This window comes from Montipora foliosa, chromosome 1, assembly GCF_036669935.1.
Source record: "Montipora foliosa isolate CH-2021 chromosome 1, ASM3666993v2, whole genome shotgun sequence".
In the NCBI taxonomy this organism is placed as follows: Eukaryota; Metazoa; Cnidaria; class Anthozoa; order Scleractinia; family Acroporidae; genus Montipora; species Montipora foliosa.
In genome coordinates this window covers 33,496,077-33,508,784 of record NC_090869.1, presented here as the reverse complement: position 1 = coordinate 33,508,784, position 12,708 = coordinate 33,496,077, and the positions used below count along the sequence as shown (strand labels likewise).

Genomic DNA, 12,708 nt, shown 5'->3' with positions numbered 1-12,708 from the left:
CTTTTGCAATGGGCACTGGTCGTTTTGCATACGCGGCTGGTGGTAAAGCTCCTGCCTTATCCTTTGTTGCCTCACTTCTTACGGTCCTTTGCCTCACTGGGCGGTAGCTGTCTAGCTGATCCCGCATTGCATCTTCGTCAATTTTTGGGCGCGTTTCAGAAGATATGGGAGCCAAAAAGCTTAAATCAGCGAACAACCTACCCGTTTGTGGTACAGGGTAATATGACGATGGATGGGTATAGTACTTTGCGGCCCATTTACTAACTCTTTCGAGAGACTCCTTTTCTATCGTGCCAAAGTCGTGGGCGTATTGTAGAGCAATGAAAGTTTCGTGCATAAAATGGCACAGTGCATGTAAGTTCTCTACTTGTGTTGTTAGCAATGTTTTCATATTCATATCGATGTGTTCTTTGTAATCTGCATTTTAAACGCGTGCTTAATTTTTAACAAGGCTGTCTATCTCATTCAACAGAAGTCCGATTGATGTTTGGGTCTTTTGTGAGACAGTTCCTCATGGACCGTTCGTCGCCAAGTCTTCCTTTAGGTGGTTGCGATAAACCTTTACCGAACTTTTTGCCTAATCTTTCAGGCCCATAAAGTTGATGATGTTCTTGATAAACTCACTCGTCACTTCCGACTCGTCACTTCCGACAGGAAACAGATAAAAAGTGAAATCCCAGACTTGTACCTTTCTTCACGACGAAGAACTTCTTCTTCGACGATGAGGCAACTGACGTCTCGAATACCGAACAGCTTTGCAAACTTGGTCATTAACGAGACGTAGAGAAACTGCAAAGGCGAAGGCTATAAACGTCTAGTATGCCAATCTTCAGCTGTAAGAGGTATGCAAGCATTTATCAGACAAAAGAGCCCCAAAGCAGTAGTCTATAGGCATGCACTGCAATGCACATTGCCGATGGATTTATATGGTATTCCAAACTGAACCACGCCCGACCGCCTTAAGTCTTTGGTGAAGAGGCTTGGCAACTTCTTAAGCATGACATGCCGAAATCGTCCAAAATACATCGTGTTGTTTTTAGAACTTTTTGATTGAAATTTCACTTTTTTTATTTGCTTTGAAACTGACGGGAAAAGTGGTCATACTTTGATCATTTATCCGAGCAATGAACTTCGATACCAGGTTAACGTCACAAAATAATTTGCATCGCTATGTTCAAACAACTGTCTCACTGGAGACATCAACGCGGTATCGAACCCATTCCCCTTTATTGATCGATTTTCGGTCAAAGTATGACCACGTAATACGTTTCGAAAAGTAATGTATGTCGAAATAGGTTTCGAAAGGTAATGAGATACTTTCGAAACGAAATGTGATTCTCTCGAAAGCCGGTTGCCATGGCTATAGCATGTAATTTTTATTTTTTAAAGGAGAAGTTTGCTCCAAAATAGTCCTTACATGTTTTTCTTTTTACCACCAAAAAGCTAATACAAATGTAAGCCACTCACCCTAATTTCATCCTCTAAAGTGCGTTCCACCTCGAAAGTAGCCCAAAACCAACCTCGTCCCCAGGGTCTTCTCGGCTTTCAATATGGCGGCGGGTCGGGAGAAGACCCTCAAACACAGTGAACTAAAAAGATCGCCGATTGGTGCTTTTCTCACATGAACTCTGATTGGTTTAATGTCGAAAGAAAGATGGCGGCTAGTGAGGAACAGAATTTCAAAATTGTAGCTGTTTCGTAAGAAGTAGCCGCAAATTAACAAGCATATAACAGTCAATAATAATTCGCCGTTTTTTCACGTTGCACGGTGATCTACATCAGGCTTCGATTCCAATTAAAGCTACGTTGGCTTTTCACGTACGCTTATTGGGCACCTTAGACGTCTGGAATAGCTATCGCTAGATATATAAAAGGACATAATGGTGTTTGAAATACCTAGCGGTAATGAAGTGATTTTATTTCGTGCGTACATTTACGTTTTGGTTGATTTTGGCGTCTTAAAAATGTAATTCCCTAACGCGAGCATTGTTACTAGTACTGTTGTTCAATGTTTTTCACCATGTCAGATTGTGTTACAAATAATAAAATTGTGCAATAGGGTTCAGAGATTATTGATGTGGTTGTTTTAGCTGTTGACTCGTGTGACAGCTGCAATGAAGGCGAGTCTGTTAAACAGCTGTTAAACACAGGTCACATTCCACATGTCAAGACTAGAGGTCGCTGCTCCAATGATCAACAAGTAAGCCAAAAGTTTCGTCGAGACCTGAAACAACATTTTTGTTGAGTGATTTGCGCTAGGAGACACTTTTGCTGTTGTTTATTTATCTGCAGCACAGTGACATGTACACCGACCTGTGGAATGTGACCTATGTTTTAGACCTGCAGCTGCAGTAACCATATTCTTTCCCATATCATCCCTTCCACACTCTTCAGCTAGTGGCGCACAGACAGATTTGGCTCGGGTCGGTTTTCACTAGTCATTGCCTTTTACTTTCATTATACGTAATAAAAAATATTAATCTCTTCACACCAAACAAAGTGCACGTCATCTTGTAATTTTCCAAGCTAAGAGGGTTATTTAAGAATCTAAAGTTTTAACAATAATAATTATTATTCTTCAAAATAATTGTAAGGCTTATCATTAAGGGATCGGCTATTCATCGAGTTACGAGCTGAGTTGAGTTTGAGTTAAGATTGAGTTAAGTTTGAGTTACAGTTTTTGGCGGTTTTCGGAATTAAAAGTAGTGGATATTCAGTACAAGTCACTTCGAAAACTGTTTTCTTCGTGTTGAAAGCTATATTTGCATAAATTTTTGCAAAATTGCATGGCTTTCCTGATCAAAACAATCTCATTATTATTACACCTTTTAAGGCATCATTCTCGTTGCTGCTGTAAAGTCTATCGACGTCAAAACGATGTCTTCAAAGGGATAAGGGTAAGCCATTTAAAGCCAGCCCAGCGGCTACGATGAACCGTATTTGTCGTGCGGCATCATGATCGATCATCAAACGAAAGAGGACGACGAAGAGAGCCCGCATTACGCTTTTTGCTCATAACCGCTGAAATTCTAAAACACCATTGTCACGTTTGCTAGTCACCGAAGTTTTGTAACGCAAGCCGAGCAAGTGGACATTTTTGATCTAGTCACATATGTCGGAAAACCATTTCACTGCAAAGTTGAAAGAGACAAGATCAATCAATCAATCAATCAACTTTATTTAAAACACGGTAAATGGCTCAGCAAGCTGGTTTTCAGACATGCCGTGTAAGAATTACAAAGTATAAATGCCAAAAAAATTACAAGAATTACAAGATATAAATGTTAAAACGACCAATAAACTAGGTATAACTTAGCGCTAAATATTATTTAATGTCAAAGAAATTTAAAAAATAGTAATAATTAGTAACCAACATAATTTACTATGTAATAATACGAACAAGCCATGTACAAAAATGTGCCCTAGCGATTTAAAATGTGTCCTAGGATATCGCACGTTAAAGCTTGCAAGATCCCTTATCTCACGTATTTGATTTGACTGTTGGTTCCAAGCATTTGCACCTCGAGTAATCAAGTAATGCTTGATTATGACGTCTAGTTGCCTAGCTACAATTCCAGCCAAAAAGATGGTGACACCAACCCGAAATGCACCCCTTTCCCCCTTTTCAATGTTGATTGCGCTATAACTTTAGGCATTCATGAGAAAAGTCAAAAAGGCCGGGTCTAAAACAAAAGTCACTTTCAGTTTGACGGGTCACTCGTACTTGCAGGTCATTGTTTTACCTTTCCGAAAGTAACCCAAAATTATACCTTCCATTTGTCTAACCCTAGGCCTAAAAACCCTTTTCTAGGATATGACTTGTTACTAATCAGGGAAAACACTATGAAATGTTGTTTGTTTCGCTCACCTTCTGTTTCCCGTTTCTACATGGTAAGACTTGGGATCTTTGCGCACTTCGGGTTCTGGTTCTCACTCAATGGAATGTTGATAGTTAATCGAAGAGTCGTCGGCAAGCGTTCGAAGTTACTTGTTATGTACTTGTTAATTAATTTTGGTTTTTCGTTCACGGTTTCTTTTGTTTTTGCCGGCAACTGTGACGTAAATGAGAACTGACAAAGGCACTTCCGAGGCTAGGGTCAGGTTCCGAGTTCCAGATTTTACACAAACCCTCATTGCGGCTCACTTGTTCCGATAATTTTGTGTGATAGCCGATCATGAAAACCACGCTGCTGGATGACAAACGGTACGTTTAATCGTTTAGCCGCCTGGGCTATAAGATGTGGCTTAACAGTAAAACCCATCTTTAGCCTTACAAGAAGACATCTTTTCTGCGTCGATAGACTTGATCGCTAGACGGACGGAACAACCGCGCGCCGGTGACTCAGTTTGTTATGCACGAGATCGTGAATTCGACTCCGGACGGACTCGCAGCACTCAGGGTCTTAAAATAATTGAAATAAATAAAATAATAACATCCGCAAATGGTTAGACTTTCAAGTCTTCGCGAATAAGGACTAAAAATCGCAGGTCCCGTCTCACAAACTTCAATGTTCATAAACTCTGTGAGATGTTAAAGATCGCACCACGCAGTGTTGTGGTCTGGTCTTTTCATCAGCCATATGGTCGGCTTGGCATAATCTTCTAAAGGGACCATTGGTCGATGAGACCACATAACAGCAAAACTGACAGTAGTCAAATCGAAGGAGTCCCAAGTGCTGAAACTGGTAAACTGGTAAACAAGGATACTGCCGTGCATGAAATTTCAAGATTGTTTTGATCAGTTTAAAACCATTTCGTAAATATACACCTGTGCACTTCACGAAAACGGTGTTTCATGGTCTTCCCAGTGACTTCTACTTAATATTTATAGATTTAAGTGCCAAATATGCCAAAAACCGTAACTCAATATTAACTCAAACTCAACTCAAACTCAACTCAACTCGTAACTCGATCAATAGTCTATCTCTAGATTTTCAATTACAAACTCTGTTTTCAATGTCCACTCTATCTCACTGTGTAAATAGTTCACCTGAAGTCAAAATAGATACAATTTCTCTTCGAAGGAAATGAAACGAAACAAATATGTAGTTTAAGGAATGGGGGCAAACAAAACAAACACTGCCATTGTCACTGCCTCCAAAACAACACATTAAAAGCCAGTTTGATAAACAACAAAGATTCATCCCTTGCCCAGGGCTCATTCTTCAAGAACTCAGCTAAAGATGATGAGATGCTCATGTTCAGGACTTGCACAAATTGAATACGGTGTCCTTTTTGAATTAGGCCCAACAGATTTCATGAGCAGCATTCCAAGACATCACATTGTCTTCACTGGTAGGACAATTCAAGACATTGAAAATTTCTTTTCATGGCTTGAAAAGCACAAGAAGCAGATTGCTGTGGAATAGCATGCTCAACAATGTACTTTGACTTGATTATGTCAACTTTACAACAAAATATATTTACAATAACAAGTTGTAAGAATGTGGGCACTAAACATGCTGTGGTTCCCTGTTGGCAATAAGAACAGAATTAAAATACTGATTTTACACTGACTTGACAATACGTGCAGTCAGTCGATGAGATGAGAGATAAAACCACAATAGAATATTCAAATGGTTTCACCACAGAAGTACCACAGATTCTCACAACATAAGATGTGGTATAATAATACTTCCTTTCAGGAAAAATTGGGTCAATGTATACTGGGGAAAGTCGTTGTCAGAAGGCTCATATACGCCGATAAGAAATCAGATATTCATTCAAGTGTATGAAAAGTTAATGATAATCAGGTTGAAATGAAATTGCAATATAAACTATACATTACGAAGACGGTGAAGACACCTCCGTGACTAAATAGCTAGAACCAGGGCTTTCATTAAACTTTAGCTCACTGGATTTTACGGTAATCAAATGTCTGCGATGTTGCGGGTGAAACTGTCTGCAATGGCTGTTTCCAAGCTGTTTTAAAGTCACAGTCCCGAGAAATAATGGCCGTATAATATACCTATTATATATAGTACGGTATATAAACTTGCATTGGTTTAAAATAACATGAAATGAAAAGAAAAGCAAGATTTCTCTGTCATCTATCGCATTCTCGTTGCTCGTTGCTCAGCGTGTATCTTTAGTATGGACTTGAACAATAATCAAGGCGAACAATTGTTTGGTTTCAGCCAAGTAAACGACAGATTACGAATGGAAATCTCAATGCCATATTTCACGAAGGGTGTCCACACTTTTTACCACTTGAAGGCTTGTTCAAGTCGAAGAAGATCGCTGAATATGCGGTACATACAGAACGCCTACTGAGACCACATGAACGTTTATGCCCGCTTGTTCTTTGTACTTTCCCACAATGCCGCGCGCCATCTCAGATTCGCGATTCATGTATTATCATTAGAGACCTTAAGCAGAGACGACGAGATCGGACGACGAGTACGAACCGGAAGTAACTTTGACCCATAAGATGATACTGCGCATGTCATGTCTTGTCTTAGCTGACTTCATTCGTCGTCCACCCAACGTCGAGAACGTGAAAACAGCTGTGTTGCCGTCCTCTGTTCTACGTATGTATTTGTCAGACTATTTCTTCGCCTTTTAGAGGTTTAATTGAGCAAAAGCTAAGCAATCATGGGTTTGAATTTAGTATGTGAAAGTTTCTTTTGTCTTTTAGCTCTAACTTAAAGTAATTTGCCTCTGTAAACTTCTTTTGCAGGAACTGTACATGGCGTGTCAAACTCCCACGTCAGGGTAAGATCTGAAGTCTTAGTAAATTGGATCGTTCATGATGAACTTTATAATTTCCTTGTGAAAAATGACAGTCGCTTCGGGACGGTTAAATTTGTGTTTCCGTTTATCCTTAGCGTTCCTCGCGAATATTAAAAAGCAGAGCATCCACAGCTTTCTAAATTTTGACTGACTTATCAATTTCAACCTCATTCATTGCTCGATCTGTCTGAATATATAAGCCTTTTCTAGTAATGATACAGATAAGGTTGTTTGTAATATATAGGGAAGAATCCCAGAAACAAAAAGCCACGTCGTTATAGCAAGCTCGAATATTTCAAGAGATTGAAAAAACAGTCCTGTAGATCGCAGACTTGCAACGTAGGAATATAAGCTAACCTGCATTCAATGCAGGCCAGAGTAAGGCCAGAGGAAGCCTGATTAGCACTAATTTAGATTTAACTATCGAGGTGTATGCAATTAAATATGATATGCAATTAAAGCAGCATTAGTCTTAATCCCTGCTCAAAAGTTTAAAAGGAATTTTAAGACATTTCCATCAGTTTTTCTTCACTAGAAACAACTCTATGAAATGGACAGAAGACCATGACTTAACCCTCTGGGGGTAAGTTCTTCTCCAGGAGCCTTTCAAGCATCCAAAAAACAGCAAAGAAAGGGGTGAAGTGTGGGGCAGATAGCCCTTAATCTTAACAGTCTTGCAAGTCCCATATTCAACGTGTCCAAGAGATCAGTGAGATACAGACTACCCCTTTTGCAGACTAAGTACAAGGAGAAAACAAGAGAAGAAGAAAGAGCATCAGGCATAGACTATGAGGAGACCCAGCTAGACGCAGCAGTTGAAGAAATTCTTGACAAAGAAAAGGCAGCTGACATGGAAAGGAATGAGCAAGCTGGCACTCTCACCAAAAAATACCAGAGTGAGAAGGCAAGTGCCGAAGAGGTTAGACGCCAAGCTATGGAACGTCTGGGCAAAACCCAAAAAAGAAATGCAGATTCCGAAGAAGAAGGAAAACTCAGTAAAAGAGGGAAGAGAAGAAGTTCTGATGCTGTTGAATACCTCAAGGAGAAGTTTGAGTTAGAAAGTAAACTGAGGAAAGATGAAATGGAGTTCAAGAAAAATGAACAGCAGATGTTGATGGATCAGCAGAGTCAAATGCACAAGCAGCAATTAGAAATGATGAAGATGGTACAACAACAGAATCAGTCATTAATGGCTGTATTGGAAAAAGCTACATTCACAAAGTGATTATCACAAGTCTCCTCAAGATTTTGGAAACTTATTTTAAAACAGGTTGCACTTAAGGGGAGTATTAATCTTAGAAACCCCTTCTTTTGGAAACCCAAGCTATGTTAAGCATAGCCGCCACCGGTGCGCGGTCAACGTTCTCGTCGAGCGAAGCTTAAGTTTAGATTTTCCCGCCGTTTTCGTACCGTGAACGGACGGTTCCGTCCCAGTCTTCACGCGGTACTATTCGTCGTCATCGTCTTCTTCGTCGTCAATGCTTAAGGTCTTTAACCCGTGGATGTTACACGTGTCAATGATCGCCTCGCTTTTGTGTCTGCGGCACGGTTACTAACTCGGCATGGCTAATCACCATTATTACAACACTTCTTTCAAATCGCTCGAGGACGGGTATATTATCAAAGAAACTGATCTTAAGACAAAATGAGTCAAAATCGTAAAAGGCAACTTGTGGTATTTGCAGTTATCATTCTGGGAAGCGTTGTGGTCATTTTTCAGCGATGGCTCTTTCAAAGTGATTTTGCGAGAGGTTTTAAACATTTCCGTGAAACGGGCTTGAGTTTTTCAATGGTGCCTCAAGACAGCAAACACAACGAAACGGAGCATAGCCCTAAGCTAGTTTTATTTTACACAACGTGGTTTGGAAATAAATGGCCAGGCATTGCGAAAGGCTCAGATGTCAACATAAGTTGCGGTAAGCAAGTGTGTAGGTTCACACACAACCCAAACGAACTTCAAGTAAGCGATGCTGTGCTGTTTCATGGCAGAGATTTACCAGGTGTATCACATATGAAAGACATAGAGAAGACAAAATCACCAAACCAGCGATGGGTTTTCTTCCTTTTGGAAAGTCCTGTAAATGCGGGCAGAAATCCAGCATCTTTGAAGGGCTTGTTTAATTGGACCATGACGTATCGAATAGATTCAGATATTTTCCTACCATATGGATACTACACTCGGTTGAATCCCGACGAGATTTCCTTAAATCAGACTAATTTTGCGGAGGGAAAAGACAAACTGGCTGTTTGGTTGGTAAGCCATTGTGGAACACTCAGGGACGAGTTTGTCAAGAAACTTCTGAAGTATATCAAAATAGATGTCTTTGGTTCATGTGCAAAAAAATTTGATCAACATGAATCCTGCCCGAGAGGATCTCAAGAGTGCAATCACAAGCTAAAGCGTTACAAATTTTACTTGTCCTTCGAAAATTCCTTCTGTGTTGACTACATAACTGAAAAATACTGGTTCCCGCTCAATCACAGTATCGTTCCAGTTGTGATGGGGGGAGCATCGTATGAAAACAAACAACTCGCTATTCCTGGCTCATTTATTAATACCGCAAATTTCGAGTCTGTCGAAGCTCTTGCGAAGTATTTACTTTACTTAAACACAAACGACACTGCTTATAACGAATATTTTTTGTGGAAGAAAGATTTCAAACTAATTACGCTATTTGATTCTTGGCCTTGTGAAGTGTGTACAGCGCTGAATAACGATTCTTTACCTGCAAAAGTATATGATATGGTTGACTTCTGGGGAGTAGCGAAAAATTGTCATGGAAACGATGAAAAAGTTCGCAAGCTTATCGCCGGAGAAGATTGATTCAGATAAGATTTTGTCTTTGAATGACAAGGCAACCTCAGTTCGTATCATGAATTTGCTGGGTAACCAAGGAACAACTTTTAACTAAACGCCTTCCCGAAGGGCATTTCTAGGTTCTTTGTAATGCAAAATTTCGTTTCGATAAACATATGCGAAACGAACGAATTAGTTTCGAAAAGGTAACGTAATACGTTTCGAAAAGTAATGTATGTCTAAATGGGTTTCGAATAACGATTCAAAACAGGGCATGAACAAAAAAAACCTTTCGTTGCTTTGCGTGACATGAATATTTACCAGGTTTGAAGGTCAAAAGTTCAACAACATCTTGCATATGTATGCCTCCAGAAAATGAGTTTACAATGAAACGGATAGCATTGGATAACATTATGGACTCAAACTTTGCGTAGCTCACTGAAGTGCAAGTACGTACTGCTTTAGGTAGCTTTCTTTCGGTAGTAACTGTTCATCATGTCAAATTAGTATAAATACAAAATCGCGCGCTCTCGTTGGCTCGCTATCTCGGATTATCAGCCGATAATCACCTCGACGGACAAAATGGCTGCCAGTAGTCGTTTTGCCACTGTAAGTTGAAGATGATTTCCCGTTGAAAGGTTTTTTTTTCTCTTTTTTGAAATAATCACCTGTGTATTTATACTTCGTCTCGGTGAATATTCACCGATAATCACTTGTTAATTATGTCTTTGATACCGCACAATTGACGCACATTCAGTTTTCGTTTTTGAGCATATGTATACTGATTTGGTTTGAAATTCTTTGAAATTCTGTCATATTTTTGCCCTACTACTAGCTTTTAAAAGGGTGCTCTTGAAATGAAACGGTCCGCCAAGTCGTACTTGCTTTTCAGTGAAACTGACACTGCTTGCGTTTTGAAATGTAAACAATAACAAAAATAATTCTAGGTACCTTTCGCATTACAGTGGAATCACAGCAAAAAATAACAGATTCCCATTTTTGGATATTTTAGGGTATTTTGAAGAATACCAATAAAAATCCCAAATTTGGCAAAGTGAGACAAGTCCCAACCAGGGAATTCCCAACCAAGTTCCCTGACTGGGACTTGTCTCACTCTTCCAAATTTGAGATTTTTGTTGGTATTCTTCAAAATACCCTAAAATATCCAAAAATGGGAATCTGTTATTTTTTCCTGTGAATACATTTCTTGCACCTAAAATATTAACTTCTCGTGTGAATCACGATCGCTTTTGACAGAAAACTGAACAGATTTAAAATCGTATTAATTTCAGTTTTGACATCGTGATAGAAAAGTCACTTGCATAAACCAGTGTAAATTAAAATGTGTTTGAATTGAGCAATATATAGTTCACTTGCGGATTTTTGCCTCAAATACTATTTTCAGTCACTTTTAATACTTCTAAAGGATAACTTCGCATTTTTAAAGCTTTCCAAGCTACAAAGCCGAAAATTAGTCAGTTCGACGATTCTACATGAATAATTAGCATCAGCTTGCGTTCAAATTTCGCGTCATTTAGCTCGCTCAGGTTACATTTTCGGAGGGAAGCGTTCCGAGTTCGAGGATAAAACTTCACACAGAAAATGAATAACAGCAATATTTGTATCACAATTTTAACATTTTCGTAAAAAGTATCGAAGTAGAAATGAACCAGAATAGTTGTTCTTAATTTTTGTCAAGTTTGGTGCCAATTGAATTCATTTAAAGACTTCCCCGTTGCTTGGTTCTCGCAGCAAATCTTGGACAATTTTTCAAACAGAAAACCGCACTTTAACGTTTTCAAATTTTCGCAAATTTCTTAAAAAATAAGAATCGCTGGAACTTTTAAATGTGGTTCTTGAAAATAGTTCACTTAAGGGTATCTTTGGGCAAAATATGAGCTATCCGCCAAAATGGTCGTTGACGGACGACGGTGTGTGATTATGCAGGAAATGTAGATATTAACAAGTGTTATTGAAATCCAAAAAGAAAATCGGGAGTAACGACGCATTTTTCAAAGATAATTCATGAATAATATTTGCAAAAAGCTTTAAAATACAAAGCAATGTATGGCTTTTTTTCTCAAATTGAAGCTTAATCATCTCTCAAAAATGCATGGTTACCCCCAATTTTCTTTTTGGATACCAAGAGTACTTACTAAGATCTACTTTCTCCGGATAGTTTTAAACTGCGCAAAAATAACCCTGTATTAGTAAGCACCACCGATAGGAAATCCGAGTATCTCAAGATGCGCAGAACGTATGCGCAATAACAATAGTAGGCACCGTCCGTAAACAGCTGATAAACCACAGGTAACCCAGGCTCACTGTGTGCGTCACGTAGGTATTGAAATGTAGAGAACATATGAGGGGAAGTTTAGGTCTGAAGATTTGCCAGAAAATGGAAATAAAAATCGATAAAACTTACCATGTGGTGAGCTGTTGTTGTCTTTAATACGTACACGAAGTTTCGGGAAAAATGGTCCCCGTTCACCTTCCTTCATAGTATAGTGACAAGGTAGGAGACGGAAGCCAGCTTAAGGACTCCGATCGACCCAAAATAAGCACGATTATTTTCGTGAAAATCGAATCCAGTCGCTAAATAAACACGCCAGGTTCGTGGAACAGGAATTTCTCTAAACCATGAATCCACTGAAGCATCTCCAGGTAGCAACGCTAAGCCACCAGGCTCCGTAGAACTTGTAAGTTGACCTGCTAAAATGGCGGCCAGAAAGCGTTGTCCTCGCGAAGTGTCCAATTCAAAATGGCACTGGACTCGGGACGCCTGGTGACGAGTATAACAAGTTCTGGAGGGAGGGGAGTCCCAAATTGCTAAAAACAAAACTCACTGAGCTATCTGGGACTCCCCTCCCTCCAGGGCGACATATATTCCCCTCGTCACCAGGTGTCCCGAGTTCAGTGCCATTTTGAATTGGACACTTCGCGAGGACAACGCTTTCGGGCCGCCATTTTAGCAGGTCAACTTACAAGTTCTACGGAGCCTGGTGGCTTCGCGTTGCTACCTGGAGATGCTTTGTGGATTCATGGTTTAAAGAAATTCCTGTTCCACGAACTTGGCGTGTTTATTTAGCGACTGGATTCGATTTTCACGAAAATAATCGTGCTTATTTTGGGTCGATCGGAGTCCTTAAGCTGGCTTCTGTCTCCTACCTTGTCACTAT

The 12,708-nt window shown here is 39.7% G+C and overlaps 1 protein-coding gene across 1 annotated transcript; it reads left to right on the top strand.

Moving 5' to 3' along the window:
• The first annotated feature begins 8,275 nt into the window (after nucleotides 1-8,275).
• Nucleotides 8,276-10,212, top strand: LOC137977163 (alpha-(1,3)-fucosyltransferase C-like). Its single transcript, XM_068824437.1, has one exon. The coding sequence runs from the start codon at nucleotides 8,378-8,380 to the stop codon at nucleotides 9,554-9,556; it is 1,179 nt and encodes a 392-aa protein (XP_068680538.1). The 5' UTR covers nucleotides 8,276-8,377; the 3' UTR covers nucleotides 9,557-10,212.
• Nucleotides 10,213-12,708: the final 2,496 nt, after the last annotated feature.